Source organism: Lissotriton helveticus, chromosome 3_1, assembly GCF_964261635.1.
Source record: "Lissotriton helveticus chromosome 3_1, aLisHel1.1, whole genome shotgun sequence".
In the NCBI taxonomy this organism is placed as follows: domain Eukaryota; kingdom Metazoa; phylum Chordata; class Amphibia; order Caudata; family Salamandridae; genus Lissotriton; species Lissotriton helveticus.
This window is the reverse complement of record NC_136061.1, coordinates 593,890,131-593,907,007: the sequence shown is the minus strand read 5'-3', so window position 1 is coordinate 593,907,007 and position 16,877 is coordinate 593,890,131. Positions and strand designations below refer to the sequence as shown.

Genomic DNA, 16,877 nt, shown 5'->3' with positions numbered 1-16,877 from the left:
TGGATCCAGAAGGTGAGGCTTCGCCTTTGGAATCGCGAGCTCGTTTAACGACACCGGTTCCGAATCCATCTCCGGTGCCGTCCCCGGCTCGAGAGGATGAAGAGGTCCCTTTGGATGAGGGTTCAGTACCTGTGGAAGAAGAAGCGAATCCGGAGCCTTTAAAGGGTCAGTCTGAGGGTTCTCACTCTCCTTTCCAGGCCCAAGGTCAAGACCCTTTGACATGTGTAAATGCTATGTATGGTGTCTTTTCCAGACAATGGTGCCCCTCTGGTGCACCTTTGGGTCCTATGGGTCCTCTGGCTTTTAATTTAGGAGTTCCCCACTCCTATGCTCCAGCTAACTTTATGCCTTTTCATGCCGGCTCCGAGTCGTTCACGGATCCGACGGAGCGGCTGTTGAAGGAGAGATCTAGGAGGGATGCTCAGCGCCTCTTGGAAGAACAAAGGTATAGGGAGGCTGAGGCTCAGATGGAGGAAGGTGAGCTTCAAGATGATTGTTTTGAAGATCTAGCTGAGGCTAGTGGTCTGGAGCTTTCTCCTGAATGGGAGCTGCCATCTGTATCTGATGCTCCTTCAAAGGATGTTAAGCCATACCACATGTTCATGAGGAAGGCTGCAGAACTTTTGAATTTAACCTTGCCTACGGTCGAATTTAAATTTTGTGGTTGTCCCCAGGGTGAGGAGGGCTCGTGCTGGTGGCCGCTCCTTCTGGTTGCTGGCTTCTAGATTCTGGAATTCCCTTCCTATTTCCATCCGCAGCCTTAAGCTTTATCTGCCCTTCCGTAAAGATATTAAAACGTTTCTGTTCCCTCCGCTAGAAGTTGGTCTGTTGTCACCAGCTGTGCTAAACTATCATTTGATGATCAATGCGAAGCCCTGGCCTCCTTCTTTGTGGAGACGGTGGAGAAGATCTATCAATCCTTCCCCCAGGCTGCATCAGTTTCCGCCTCCATGGCCCGATCCCCCACTTCATACATGCTGACTACTCTCCCCGCCATCTCTCAGGAGAAACTCTTGGTGATTTGTAGGAAGGTCAAGTCCGGTTCTCCGTCTGACCCACTGAAGCCGGCCATAGGAATTCTACCTGCGCTCATCCCCCCTGTGTGCCATGTGATCAATCTCTCCCTTGCTACGGCGACTGTGCCATGCACTTTGAAGCATGCTAACGTGGTTCCCCTACTAAAGAAACCTAACCAGGATGCTACTAAGTTGGAGAGTTTCCGTCCCATCTCACTCCTGCTCTGGGGCTCGAAAATTTCTGAGGTTCACTTTAATACTATCCTGACGGAGTATCTAGAGGCAAACAATCTTCTAGACCCATCTCAGAATGGATTCCGTCCTGGTCACAGGACGGAATCTGCTCTTCTTGCGGTCACCGAACATCTGAGATGGGCCTTAGACGCCTGTCGTACGTCTGCACTGATACTGCTTGATCTCAGTGCCGCGTTGGACACGGTCTTCCACCAGATTCTGCTCAGGCGCTTGGAGGAGGCAGGCATAGCGGATGGCGCCCTGGATTGGTTTGCCTCCTTTCTTTCTAGGCAGACCTTCCAGTTGACCGTACCTCTTTTTTTGTCCAGAGTCTATGCAATCAAACAGGGGGTTCCTCAGGGTTTGGCTTTGAGCCCCACCCTGTTCAACCTGTATATGCACCCTCAGGCAGCGGTGGCAAAAACAGAGGGCTCACAGTGGTGTCATATGCAGACGATACCCAGATGGTAGTTACTCTCATCGCCGACACCACTCGAGACGCGTGCAAGTTTCTCAGCGATCTCAAGGCTGTCGCGGGGTGGATGACTGCCAACTGTCTACAACTCAACGCTAGTAAGTCTGAGGTTCTGTTAGTGGGGTGAGACTCAGAGTTGTGGTGCGAACACTGGTGGCCTGCCGCACTGGGTTCGGCACCCACCCCCAAAACTGGCGGGAACGAACGTGGGGGTCTGGCTTGACACTGCCCTGAACTTCAGAACTCAAACTAAGAAGGTGGCTGGGACGTGCTTCGGCTACTGCGGGGGCTTAAACCCCTGCTGCGCTTCTTCGACCCCTCAGTCAGGCAGGTTGTCGTACAGGCCTTGATCCTGTCCTGACTGGACTATGCCAGCTCCCTCTACATCGGGGCTAATCAGGCTGAGATTGTCAGATTACAAAGGGTCCAGAATGCAGCGGCCCGAGCACTCCTTGGCTTGCCAAGGCAGTGTTCTATCTCGAATGTAATACACCGCCTTCATTGGCTGCCTGTTGCCAGGCGTGTTGAATTCAATCCCTTTGCATTACCTTTAAAATCCTCAACTCTTCTTCGCCCAGTATTCTGTCAAACCTGCACTCTTTCTACACCCCCTCCTTCCAACTCCGCTCTACGGGACAGAATTTTGTGGTTGTCCCCAGGGTGAGGAGGGCTCATGCTGGTGGCCGCTCCTTCCGGTTGCTGGCTTCTAGATTCTGGAATTCCCTTCCTATTTCCATCCGCAGCCTTAAGCTTTATCTGCCCTTCCGTAAAGCTATTAAAACTCCGCTAGAAGTTGGTCTGTTGTTACCATCTGTGCTAATCTGGTTTCAGCTCCGGGACGCTCCTTTGCTGGGGCAGCCGCGCGCTTTATAAATCAGCTTAACATAACATGACACATTACTGTGGAAATGGTTCCCCAGTATTCAGTGCAATCTCAGGCTCCTCTGGAGACCCGTCCCTTTATCCCTCTCATGTACAATCCCATAAGGAGAGCTGGTCCCCTTTGTAGCTAGTATTTCTAGGAGGTATTTAGCAGCTCTTCAGGTGAAATGGGGTCAGCTTTCTGTAGCAAGCCAACCAGTTCCTCCCAGGCATTGGATGCATCAAGCGAGCCATGCCCTCGTTTGGCCTCTCGAAGCTTCACAACACTGTCGTAGCCTTATCATTTCACATTTCCAGACCGCCACTCATGATCCTCTCAGCGTCTTCCAGTTTTTAGTGACCTCAATCTGGGCAAGTAGAAAAGCCAGATCCTGGAACTTGCTTTTCACAATAGTGTTGGAGGTGTGCAGAAACCAACTTAGTTGGCAATGTCAAGGGGTGCACGGGACCTCCCTCTCAGTAATCTTTGCCAACACTCCAGTGATGCACTCCCAATAGTTCGCTAAACATGGGCATTCCCAGAACACGTGCAAAAACTCAGCTCCCACCTCCCCACAACTCGAGCATCTCGCTCCCTCCACTGCGAAGTGCCTGTTAATTCTTCCTGAGGTGAGGTAAGCTCTGTTTAGCACATAGAAGTTAACAAGTTTAAACTGGTCATTCCTTGACACCTTGGGGTTTCGATCTGGGATTGTCTCCCTTCGATATGGGAATTCCCAAGTCCTCCTTCAAGCGTGCTCTAAAAGGTTGTAAGCGGCACCATCATGCCTCCCCTCAGCCGCCTGTATGAGCAAGTAACAGCTTTGAAGGTCCCAGAGTAAGTGACTAAATCTTGGAATCCTTCGTCAGCTCCCACCAATCTCTTCCATATGGAAAATTCTGTATGATACGGCAGCTTCAACCGTGTCTTCTGTAGGTTTCTAGCCCAACAACGATGCAGCACCTGAAATTCCCTAGTGTCACTAACACTTAGACTGCGGGGTCTGAGGAGCACCTGAACCAGTTTAGATAGGTCAAGAACAAAGGGGCCCAGTTCCCTTGCGGGGGCTGACCTGCCTGCTGTCCACTGTGTGAACCACTGGAATTTTGCCACCAGATAATATTTCTCAAAATCGGGAATAGAGAGCCCTCCCTCCATCGCTGGCCTCTGGAGTGTGGTCAGAGCCACTCCCCTACAGCCCGTCCCTCACATCACATATTGAGTCAAAAACTGTTTTCACTTTCAGGGCAATAGTCGAGCGGTAGGGACTGGAAAATGTATTTGCTTTGGTGACATGGACAGCTTTGGACCTGTGGTATGTATGAATTATAGCCGCCCTGAAAGTGAAAAGGGTATTTGACTGAGATTTAAGAATAACATAATTAAAAGCTGCAAACGAAAACATAATTACAAATAGGGGGCGGTAAGAATATGCTAGGAATTATGTGTTCACTCTCAACCGAGTGATTTTAAAAGAACTTTATACGTTACACTGCAGTTATGCTGACCTATTATGAGAACTGTGGGACAAATTACTAAATGTTAGCGACTTGGAAAATGACAATTATTTAGCTAACGAATGTTTATTAAATGAGAAAGAATGAACAGATATTGCCATATATGCGATTGGCAGCTGCAAGTGGAAAGCGCAAAAGTATTTCTTTCATCTCTATATGAGTGTTCTCTTTGAAACATACAAAAATGGCGATTTGATTGATAAAGGCAGTGAAGTCGAAACTTGTCACAAAGCTGTTCGGTCCAGAGTTGCCTTTGCAGCTCTGTCCAGAGTAGCCTGTGGAATAAAAGAAATGCAATTTACCTGCCTTCGAGTGCAGATTATCTTTGGAGCACAAGGAGTGTTTTGTTTGAGATCTATATATATCCGGTTGTATACCTCAGAGAGGATTAGGTTCACTAGAGAAGAACCAAGTCTCACTTACACTACAGTGGTGTCTTACCCAGCCTTCGCTGATTGCCCAAAATTATGTGTGATGGAATGCTTGGTTTCTTACCAGTCTTTGACTGAGGAAGTCAGGCAGATGGGAGAACAACAGTTACTTATTGCAATCAGCCAACATTTCAAGGCAGTTTAGTCTCCTAGATGTGTCATGCAAGAAGCAGGCGTAGACACCAAGATTTTTGTAGCCCATTCTGTGAGTGTTTTTAGAAATGTAATATAGTTGTTTTTTGGATGATATTATTAACCACTCTTGTCAAAACATGGTTTTACAAATATTTGAAAGTTTGTTGGGGTTCTCTTGTTCCTGTTCTTTTTACAGGTCCCTCAGCAGTTCACGTGTATTGATTTTTTAGGAACACTTCATTTTTTCAAATCTGAGTTTAGGTTGGTAATTGTCGTAGTTTGACTATTTTTCCAGATGTGTGGAATGGACATTTGTTAGGGAATCTCCAACTAATGGTGTTCTGGATTTTTTTTAAAGAATATTTCTTTAGGAAGGGTCTTGCAGTACCAGTTGTCACAGATAATAGTGCCCAGTTCACTTCCTCCAAGGTGACTGAATTACTTGTGTAAAGTGACATTGTACGCAAACATCCTGCATTCTATTCTCCCAATAGTAACAGTCTTGATGAAAGGTTCAACAGGATTTTGTATGAAGGTATTTAGATGTGTTAGAAAGTTTATTTGAGAAAAATGTGGGCTAATTATCTTCCTCCATTTGAATGGTTGAAAAGTTGTTTTCCTCACTGACCACCTAATCCCTCTTGGTAGTCATTTAATAGGTTAATAGTTATTTACACAAAATAACTAGGGTAAATATTTTTTCCAATTAGCTAAAGAGAAAGAAATGGTTTGACTTTATTAAAACTGTCAAAAGTTCCAAAATTGCCTAGAATTAAGCTGGGTAAGATCAAGAATACCTATTTTTCAGCAAATGTGTTTTCACATTTGGAATCTTAACAGAATTGTAGAAAAAAAATGAAGATGAGGTGAAATATTCTTCACAACACAGTTGTAAACATGCAGTGCCTTTGCCATGCAGTCAGGGATATTTTTAGGGTTTAGGGGAGGATAGGGGTATGGGGTGGTAAGGGTATTTTTGGGGCTTAGGGGTCGGTAAGGGTAATGAGTGATAAGGGTATTTTAGTGGTTTGGGGTGGGTAAGGGCATAGGGAGGTAATAGTATTTTTTAGGGGTCAGGGCTGAGTAAGGGCATAGTGTGGTAAGGGTTATTGATAAAGGGAGGTTTGGGGGTTTCCCTAAATAAAAATGTAATTAATTTCTATATTTAAAAAAGTGGAGGTTTCGGGAAGTTTCCCCCTCAAAAAAACGATATGTCCCACAACAAGCAGCACTTACCTTATTATAGCCTTATAGCCCGCCGTAGCGGGCTATACCGGCTATTAAAGGCCCGCTGAATCGTTAAAGGTCCGAGCCGAAGGCGAGGGACTTTAACGAAACAGTGGGACATTAATAGCCAGTATAGCGCTGCTACGAAGGGCTATAAGGCTAAGGGCTATAAGGCTATAGGAACATTCTGCCACTAGAGGGCAGAATGTTCTAACAAATTAAACAAAGGGTTCTCGAAGCTCGAGGGGATATAAATCCCCTCGAACTTCGAGAAGCCTTTGTAGAACATTGGAATGTTGCTCTGCGGGCCTTGACCGACCCGTAGAAGCAGGGAGCACTCCATTGTCTGCAATGGAGCTCCCAACATTCCAATGTTCTAATTATACTTACTTACGTGGTAAAGGCATGCATGGTAAAAGCATGCACTGTAATGTCATACAACCAATGACCATGGGAAATCTATACAGTGTCGAGATTTATTTCCGGAGATTGAGGCTGTGTGTATTGATGTTGGATATTTTAGTTTGACGGAACTTAGTAATAATGTGTTGAGCCTCTAACTCCAGAAGGACATTTCAAGGTAAACATTGCAGAAACTACGTTTAACTCCACCTCCTACTTTCTTCATTCTGAGATAACAATTGCAAGACTTGTTTTTTGCCTAATATTTTTGTTCTGCTTATTGTCATTTATATGTGCCCCTTTTCTGGTACCTCTTGCTGTTCACCCTTATACACCTGGTGTGATGTGACCCACACCTCTCCTTTATTCCATGCCACCCAATGTTTTCCTCAATTTTTTTTTCTGCCTCGTGTCTTATGCCGAAGTTGTGCCTGTCTTTGATTCCCTGAACTTTTATCTTGTTCCTTTGTTCGAGAGAGGGTAATTGCGTGGACTTGGAAAGAGAGTTAATTGATGCTTGCACTGTGCTTGAGGCGTCTATTAAAATGGCTTCGCCTTAGAGGACAGGCGCAACGTTTCGGGGCTGTTTGTAGGACTCTGAGGCCCAGGAGACCGCAGGGCCAACACCGGCATCGAATCTCCGCCCCCACATCATCACATCCTTATAGGCACTAACGCCTTACCGCCATGCGGGACGCGCGTGGGCGGCGCCGGGCTAACCCCGGCAAAGGGCGGGCAGTCTGTGGCAGTCCGGGGCAGAACGGGGCCGGGCTGGGCCATAGACCCTGGCCAACAGACATTGGCGTGGCCCCCTACTCTACATACAGTGAGGCTTTTCTACATACGTGGTCTGTGTAGAACTGTTGTGTCTCTTTTAAAGACGTGTGCTACTAGGCGGAGGTTTAGTGTATAGTGTATATTGTGCGATTTATGAGAGCTTCATTTGGTTTTTTAAATTCTTGCTTGATTAGTTTTTAAACATGTCTAAACACATTGCCCCACCTGCGCTTGGCACCTTGGACAACTACTTAGTTACGGTTGTCAACAAAATTAATAGTGAAAGGCGACAGTCGTTAGGATTGAGTAGTGACCCTTTACCCCCCATTATGCGCACTTCCCCCGTCGTACTGGCACAGGACGACTGTAGCAATCCCAATAACCTCGATGTATCTGACAGGGAAATGCCTGAGCAGTCTACTTCTACCCAATTTGAGTTGGATGATTCTATAGACACTATAGTACAGCATCCTCCGACCCCTGTGACCAGAGTGGTTAGAGCATGCAGAAAAGTTCAGACGAAACACGGGGGTACCCGTACTACTAGGAAAAAAGTAGCTACACCCCTCAAAAGTTTAGACAAGGAAGATGATGCTTCAGTGGAAGCTGGCACTGTAAAATTGGATGATGAACAACTTAATCACCTAGTTAGCATTATTGACTTAAAGATAAAGGATGTTATTAAACCTCTAGTGGCAAAACTTGATTGGATGTCTGCGGAGGTTAAATAGATTAGGAGGACTCCTGAACAAGTATATGGATGCAGTAGGTAACTTAACTGCTCCAACTAAGAATAGCAGTGAATATCAAGTTCTCCCCCCTGGGAGTGGTGCATGCGATAGAGAGATACCGGTACCTCAAGCGACTCCCCAGGGCGTAGTACCTAGTGTCCCATCGTTAGTGTCAAAAACCACTGGAGCCACTCAGGGAGAGAAACAGGGTCCCCGGGGTCCAGTGGGGAGATTAAGCCCACAGACACAGCCCCCCAAGAGAGAGTTGTCATTACATCTACCAGTAGAGGCATGCCCTTATACAATAATCCTTGCAAATGTTCCCAAAATTGAGGGAGGTCAAAATGAACATTGGACTTCATTAAAAAATAAAGCCCTCCACTATCTGTCCAATAAAAAAGTTTTGGGAGAACATTTGGATAAAAACTTCAAGATGATCAGAAGGGTGCCGTGGTTGGGTAAGACCAAGAAAAGCTTAGAAGGCGACTGTCGTCATAAGCTTTAGATCCCCCAGGCTGGTTGATGACATATTGAAGCAGGCTGGGTCAGTCAGAATTCAAGATGAGTATGAAAATACACTCCCATTGGGCTTTTTTTATCCCCCACATAACATCAGGCCAGTGCATAGTGATCTATTTAAAGGGAGAGTTCCTCATGAATTTTCTGTTCCAGTTTTTAACAGATTTGATATTTTTTCTAATCTGGGAGAAAAAGAGTGACTAGGGACCCAAAAAGCTACTATCACCCCTGTTACCCCAGCTAGAGCCCCTAGTGCAGTCATACCGGTAAGAAACGCCCATCTTGTAGCTGGGCGGGCTCAAGGGCCTAGGGGTACATCCATAAAGCTGGTAACTTGGAATTTTGCGGGTCTTAAAACTAAAATAGATGACCCAGCATGGAGAGAATTCATTAGTATGGGTGATATTATAGGACTGCAAGAAACTTGGGACACAAGGAATATTCTGAGTTTGGATGGCTATTCGTGTTATTTTATTCCTGCGGATCAATCTAATATGGGGAGGGCGAAGGGTGGCTTGGTCACTCTCATTTCGGCTACCATTCCTGGTACTCACACCCAAATAGATACAGGATCACGATACTGCCTGGCAGTACAAATCTCTTTGAGTGGGGTGGGAAATATTTAAATTATTAATTTTTACAATTCTTACGATAGGGTCACCGCGACCGATCACCTGGCCATGCTAAATCTTTTTTTGGCTGAATATAAGGAGGTCAATAAAAACCAATGTTTTGTCATAGTTATGGGAGACTTTAATATTCATGGCTGTCCGAACAAATGTCTGTCATTAGATTTATTAGGTCCTGTAGAGCAAGGGGACACTCATTTTGAACATTCTGCACAGGGAGGTCTCCTTATAACAATCTTGGCAGATAATGGTCTGATGCTTCCATCCATGCTGGATGAGGAGATACCTACCGTCAAAGGGAATGGTAGGCACTCAGTTATTGACTATATCTTCATCAGTTCAGCACTGGGGGATAAGATTTATGGATATTCGCCGGTTTGGTCACATTTTAGCGATCATAATCCAGTGGTCCTCAGTGTTTCGGACTTGATCATAAAGCCTGTGATAGTCCAAAAAAGAACGGACAAATCTGATGTCCGACAGATCAGGCCCGTAGAATTAGATGGAGTAGAGTCATACCGGGAGACTTTCATACCAACTTAATAATTAAAGTAGGATCTGAGTTGGACACATGTTTGAATTTGGAAGCAGGGAATGAGGAGGTCTTAGAGGCTTATTCAATAATTTGTACCCAGGTCTCAGCAGACCATAGACGTACAGGGAAAGCTAAGAACCCTGCTGAGTTGGGGTGGTTTGACCAAAATTGTTCGTCAGCCAATCAAAAGCTAAAGGCTGCCCTGAAATGGAATCCAGTGAATAAGGCTACTGTGGCCTTACTAAGGAAAAGTTATAATAAAGCACTGGAAACTAGAGGACCGGAGATTAGGGAGGCGGCCTGGGAAGAATTAACCTCCGTAGATGTGCTCAGGAACAGTGCTAAATTCTGGGCTGTTGTAAACAAACCCTTTTTCCATGACCCTTGTAATGACCAACTAGATTGTGGTATTCAGGAACAGGCGTGGTGCTCTCATTTTAAGTCAGTCTATGAAGGGGAAAACTTTGGGGAGGTGATTATACCTACCCCTATTTTAGATCCCTATACTTTAACGGTCACTGAGATGGAGGTGGCAGACGCCATTGGGAAGATGACGAGCAATAAGGTTCCGGGTTCCGATGGCGTTCCAGCCGACCTCTTTAAATCAGATGTCAAGACCTGGTCTACAGTTTTAACAAATGTTTTTAATAGGGTATGTATAGCAGGCATTCCGGATACGTGGTCTGAATCTGTCATCGTTCCCATTTTTGAGAAAGGAAACAGAGGGGATCCCAGTTGTTATCGCCCTATCTCTTTCATTGACTCTGCAGTGAAAGTGCTAGGGCGAGTGGTCCTAGGAAAAGTAACAACTTGGCTGGAGGATACAGACACCCTTTCATGCCAACAATATGGGTTAAGGAAGGGACGAGGCACTATAGATTAATGCCTCAACCTTCAACTATTAATTGGAAAATACACCATTGCCAAAAGGGGCACGCTATATTTAGCCTTTATGGACCTTTCCTCGGCCTTCGACCGAGTGAATAGGTCCAAACTTTGGGGACTGCTCCTTAAGCTTGGAATTGATAAAAATATTGTGTATTTTCTCGCAGATTTACATAGGGACCTTTCGGCCACAGTCAGATATGATCGCCTGGGTAATTGCACAGGCAAGATTGGGATCACTAACGGGGTTAGGCAGGGGTGTATTTTAGCCCCTCTACTTTTTACCCTTTATATTGATGACCTGGGCGCTGTTTTAACTGAGGCGTGCAAAGATATACCAAGGGCTGGCAAGCACTCTATTCCGGCATTACTTTATGCGGATGACGCCGCTTTAATAGCACGCACAGCAGTGGGGTTGCAATGTCTTTTAAATTTATTCGCCAATTTTATGAAAGCGCTGGATTTAAGTGTGAACTTTTCAGAATCGCATGTAATGATTGTGGGCAGTAAGCCCAAAATAATTAAGACCATGCACTGTGAAGGGAATGTTTTATCTAGGCTCACAAGATTTCCTTACCTGGGGTCATTTTTGACGATAAGTCCGCCTGGTTGCCCCAATTAGTTGCCAAACGGAATTCCTTTGCTAGGTCTATCCTGGCTGTCTTGGACTTCGCCCGTAAATTGGGGGTGAAGCCACTACAGGCTGTGTTGAAAACCTATGACGCCAAATGCATCTCAATAGCTATGTACGGAGCTGATCTGTGGGGGTTCAAAAATTTAAAGGCCTTGCAAGTGGCAGAGGATGAGTTTGTGAAATCTATCTTATCCGTCTCCCAGTCAACACCTGGATACATTGTTCACCAAGAGTGTGGGGTAGAATATCTAGAAGACCGCATAGCCTTAGCCCCGCTATTGAAATGTATTTCAATATGGCTGAACCCTGAATTAAAGCTGAATCATGAGATTCTCAGGGATTGTCTAGCCCTTGAGTACGGCAATACCATCCCCTGATTGAACTATGGTAAAAAATTAGCAACTAAACTGGGTCGCCCAGAATTGTTTGACCACCCAAATAATTTATTGAAGGGGGATTTGATATGGGCAAAGGACACATACAAGCAGTTTGCATATCTAGCAAGAGAAGAAAAGGAATTATGCAAACCAACAGTAAGGGCTCACCAGCCTTTAATAACCACCAGCGGTATAGAACCCTACCTGAGAATCGTCAATAATATGAACCATCGATACTTATTGACCAAGTTTAGAATGAACAAATTCCACCTTCTTCTTACAGAACGCCCAGGTTGGACTAAGGAGATGGAACTGGAGATTTGTTCTTGTGACGGATTCTCTATTAAAGACACTGTGCACTTTATTTTCTTCAGTAAGCATCTGTGCCCCATTCGTAAAAAGTTCATTATTCCTCTTATTAAAGATAAGGGCTTCAGACAAGTTAAACCTGCCCTTTTGTATTTACAGCTGTTGTCTAATACCTGGGAGATTTTTAACATAGCAAACTTTTTGACAATACCAATGAGACTCAGAAGGAAAATTAACTGGATACATTGTACATAGCGGTAAACTTATGAATTATGATCAAGCGCTTTGCTTCTTTTAAATTGTCTTTCGTGTTTGTATTACTCTTTTTACTGATATTTATAATGTATGTTTTTTATATATATGTAATTGTACTGTATGGCTAGTAAAATTTGCACAATTTTTTCTATTGCGTTTTTAAAAAGTGGTCTTGACTTCGATGTATTATGTAGTATACTTTTATGTTTTTTGGTATGAACCGAATAAAGTATTTTTGACTGACTGACTGGCTATTCAGTGTAAAAAAAAAAACAGTTCTGTGTCCCAGTCACCACATTCCGGGCAGGGTGAACCCAAAAGTCACTAAATTAACCTGTATTTTAATTAACCCTCTGGTAGCTTGGGACAAAAGCAGCCAGGCTTAACCTAGAGGCAATGTGTAAAGTATTTAGGCCGCACGCAAACAGTAATAAAGTGAAAATACAATTAGAACAATTGAGAACATTTTAATAAATCAAATGAGGCCAAAACAACAACAATCCAATCAGTAAAACCACAGATATGCAATTTCTAAGTTTTAGGTAGAAAGAGCACCCAAAAACACCAAGCGTCACATATAGTTGTCTGGTCATGCTAGATCGGGCGAAAGTCACAAGTTCAGGCCAACTGCAATAGAGCATGGGCCGAACACAGGGACCAGGTTAGTCAACCAGACAAAGTTATACTGAAAGTCCGGTGCAAAGAATTCCGTTCGTAGTGGATGAGGCTGCAAGGAGCAGGAAGAGCATTGCGGATTGTCTTCATTGTAGCGTGAAGAGCATGCAAGGTGGCGTAAGCTGTCATAGCTGTAGTGCGAAGAACCAGTTGTGTGACACGGATGGTCGTTGCTAGAGCTTTGTGTTGTGGTCACTGCAGGCTATCCTTGCTGTAATACTAAGTGCAGCACTCGTTTTGCCATTTGTCGCTGGCAGTCCCCCAGAGGTTTGCATTGGAGGTCGTTGCGGGTGGCAGAGTCTCAGTGTGAATGGGCCTGTTTGCTGTCGCGAATAGCCCAAAATGTCATGATTTCTCCTTTTCTTGTACAGGAATGCACTCTGATGACAGCCAAGAGTATATAACCTGGGGAAGCACCTCTTGGGGATCAGGGACTCACTCTAGCTGAGGCCAGCAGGGCTCAGGCAGGTCCTGGTGCAGCAGATCAACTGGACAGTGAGGACAGGTAGGGCTCTAGAACTTGGTGTGTCCCTGTAGTTCAGAACAGAAGAGCAGCCAATTGACCCTTGGAGTTGCATGGGTAGCCTGGCATGAAGTGAGCAGGTCCAGTCTTCCTTCTCAATGAGCAAGGCAGGCCTCAAGCAGCAGGGCAGTCCTCTGGGGAACATGGCACGCCTCAAGCAGCAGGACTTTCCTCTGGTAGCAGAAGGGCAGTCCTCTGGGGAACAAGGCAGTCATCTTCTGTAATGGCCACAGGTACAGGCATGTACTGAAGCGTGATATGATGGTATACTATTAATACCTGGTGCTAGCCTGTTAAATGAAGGGATTTCCCTATACTACCCAACATCTGGTTCTTGAAAGTTCTTCCCTTCCTCTGTCAAGGCTCAGAGAAGTCTGGGATGACTAAAGGCTATTGTCAGGTACCTTTGTGCGTGTTGGAGGCAGGCCCATTGAAGGAACAGCTCTGTCCCACCCATCCTGGCAGGACGGCCCATCCTGCCAACACTTAGTCCCCATTTGTGTCAATGGTAGGAACACACAAACCCCAACAGCGGGGCCATTCCCAGTCATGTCACCCAGGTTTCTGGCAGAAGGCACAAATGGTTAGAGCGAGAAAATACCAACTTTGTAAAAGTTGCATTTTCAGAATTGTCTTAACCCCTTCCGTGCTCATGACGAGCTCAGCTCGTCATGAGGCACGGTGCTCGTGTGCTCATGACGAGCTGAGCTCGTCATGACCACACCCATTTACATTAAGGTCCAGCACAGGAGAAGGATCTGCCAAGCAGCCAACGTGTTAAAATCTGACTTTACCATTAAACAAGTTTTTACATTACAATTTATTTGAGTCAAACCACAAAGCTCCCAATCAAAAGTTAGCACTTATTAAATGTAATAAGGTAACACCGTGTTAGTCAATCAGAGAGATAGGCCTTGCAGTAGTGAAAAATTACTTCAGTAGTTTTTCCACTACCAGGATATGTAAAATATAAGCACCATTGTCCTACTTCTCAAATGCTGTGAACCCTGCCAAATGTGCCCTTAGGGCCTGCCTTAGGGGAGACAAATGTATTGAAAGGCAGTTTAAAAGTTAACTATAGGCTGCAGTGGGAGGCCTGAGAAATGTTTTAAAAGGCTACTTTAGTGGGAGGCTCAATGAGTGCTACAAGCCCACAAGTAGCACTTTTTTACAGGCCCTGGGTTTCAGGGAGTACCACTTTACTAGGGACGTACAAGTAAATTAAATGTGACTATTAGGTGTAAGCCAATTCTACTATATTAGAATGAGAGAGCACAAGCACTTTAACAGTTGGTAAAGTGCACAAAGTCCTAAAGCCAACAAAACGAATTCAGCAAAACAGAAAGTGTGAAGGCAAAAGGTTTGCGGGAATACCATGCCAAGGATGTCCGCTCTAACACATAGGTAAAAGGATATCCATTAAACTTTGCTAAGAACATTTATTAAAATTGTTTAGATAACAACTGCATATTGTGAAGGAAACAAAAAGAGTTTAAAATATGTATTTAACAGTCAGATAGTATCTGGAACTGTACTTACATTGTTCTGATTGATTTCCCTACAGGTTTGCCATAGAGCAGCTTTCTGAGGTCACCAAGATGACACCAGCACTGACGGAGGCAGTCTCAAAGGCGCATGAGATGCGTCTTCCCTCTCCCTTTTCATTAGAGTCTATAGATTCTGGCACCACTGAATGCACCGGGAGTCAATGTTACACAGATCATAGCATGGTCCTACAGAACAGCTGCTATCGCCTTGGGTACCCTGGTTCTGACCACACCCTGCACACAAATATTGCTAACGTAAAGCATGTTAGCTCTTCTGTTTTGCAGTCTTCATCACACTTCCAAACTGTATTTTTGTTGCACTCAAATTGCTCTTTGAATTTGCATGGTGGCCATAGTCATCCATATAGCCTTGAAGTGAAAGATTCTTGTAAGTTAAGGCGCTCATTCCAAAATGGGACACAATTACAGTTGGGTGGAGTGTGCCACCCCAAGCCTGAAACACAGGTCAAAAGAGAACTCTTCCCAGGAAGTGTGACCCAGCTTTTGGCTGATGTGCACAGACTTTTGGATGTAGCCGAGTCTAGTGGTGCAAGTGATGCCCGGATCCCGAATTGTAAACTGTACGGCAGGAATAGTTGGGTAGGTAATGGCATTGCTGTGCAGTGCAAGCCAAAAAGTGCTGTTGTATTGCCGTGTAGCAAGCAATCTCTCCATGGAATTACAGGTGTACTCAAGAGCTGTACCATATCTAGTAAAGAGAAGGAGGCAAAAACTCGTTTACAGCAGTGCCTAAGCCGTCAGCATGTGCTAGATAACCGGGCCATAAAGACACAAAAGCATTTACATGCTCTCTTGGCTAAGCACGTTGTGGAGCACTGTAGCCACCAAATGAGATGCTTTGTTAAATATCAGCTTCAGAGAATGCAACTCTTACACAAGCTACCCAGTTGTATATACAACAGTGCCAACAAATGTAATGATATCAAATCAGAAGCTAGCATTGTTAAACTGGAAACCAGTCTAAAAGGAGACTCCAATGGTTTCGTGAGTTTCCCACCTTCTCATGAATTGTGGGACTTTGCACACTGTTCTGCTGGACTGCTCTCTCACATGGAGAGAAATCTCGACTCGGATGTTACTGGAAGTAGCTCAGATGAAGATTTGGATAAACACCCAAAAGAGCAAGCCAGTTTCAGGTATGTAAACGTCTGTTGTTGATTTGATATATTTTGTCTAACTCTTGTTAAATATTCATTGTCTCCATAAAAGGTAATGCTTGTGACATATTCTCTTACAAACTGTGGAATAAGTGTTCATGTAAAAAAAGGATTCAGTTAAATGATTTTACATGTGTAAAGTTTAAGTTGTTTGATGACTTTCAGTCAGATTTATTATGTGTACAGAGTAAACCCACAAGGACTGCAGTCATATACCAATCCACCATGCAACTGTCTGACCTTGAAAACCCTGCTGCTCCCTTCTAGAATAAGACACACCACCAGGTACAACAATCACAAATACACAAATCCCCACTCAATTCAAGCGCAAGTACACAATGCCTACCAGCATTACACATGTTCCTACTTATAAACAACAATTAAGCAACTATTGAAAAAATGAAAAACATCTTGACATAAGATTAAAAAAATAAAATGAAAATAACAAAATAATGAAATCACTTCAATTCAAATTTCAGAATTTACCAGGCAGTTTGACCACCCTACCAGATTTAGTAACATAATTTCAGTGGCTTGTGTAACCATCTACTTATTGAGTGGTAACCTCAATGCTAATTGCGCTGTCTCTTACAACTGCGATCCCTCACTTTCTGCTCCACCGCTCTCATAAAGTCCTGCATTCTCATTTTCAGTCTCACTTCCTGAGAGAACATCCTGACACTCATCCTTCATCCTCAAACAAGGAAGATTTACATCTGGTTCCACACTCTCTTCCCATACTTCTTTGATCTGGGTACTAGAATAACTTACGCCGATGCCACACTTTTCATCCCTCAGTTTAACTGAATTAGAGTATAATTTATTTATTTTCAGCGATGTGAAAACTTATTACAATCCTTTCTACTACCTGGCCAACCCTTCACACTGACCCATTGTCCCATGTGAACCTTTGCATCTGTGACACCATGTCTACTATCCTAATAAGCCTTATGCTAATCTTGTCCAGCTTTAATGTTTCTTCTCACAACTTTGGAACTAATACC

At 44.4% G+C, this 16,877-nt stretch overlaps 1 protein-coding gene across 7 annotated transcripts in view; it reads left to right on the top strand.

The window, feature by feature from the left end:
- KANSL1L (KAT8 regulatory NSL complex subunit 1 like) overlaps nt 1-16,877 on the top strand; it is a 3,925,143-nt gene that overhangs the window by 320,892 nt on the left and 3,587,374 nt on the right. For all 7 annotated transcript variants that reach the window (XM_078680571.1, XM_078680572.1, XM_078680570.1 and 4 more), the window contains one exon: nt 14,713-15,852. In XM_078680571.1, the coding sequence (XP_078536697.1) occupies nt 14,747-15,852 (1,106 nt within the window). In that variant the 5' untranslated portion in view covers nt 14,713-14,746. The remainder of the gene's footprint in view (nt 1-14,712; nt 15,853-16,877) is intronic.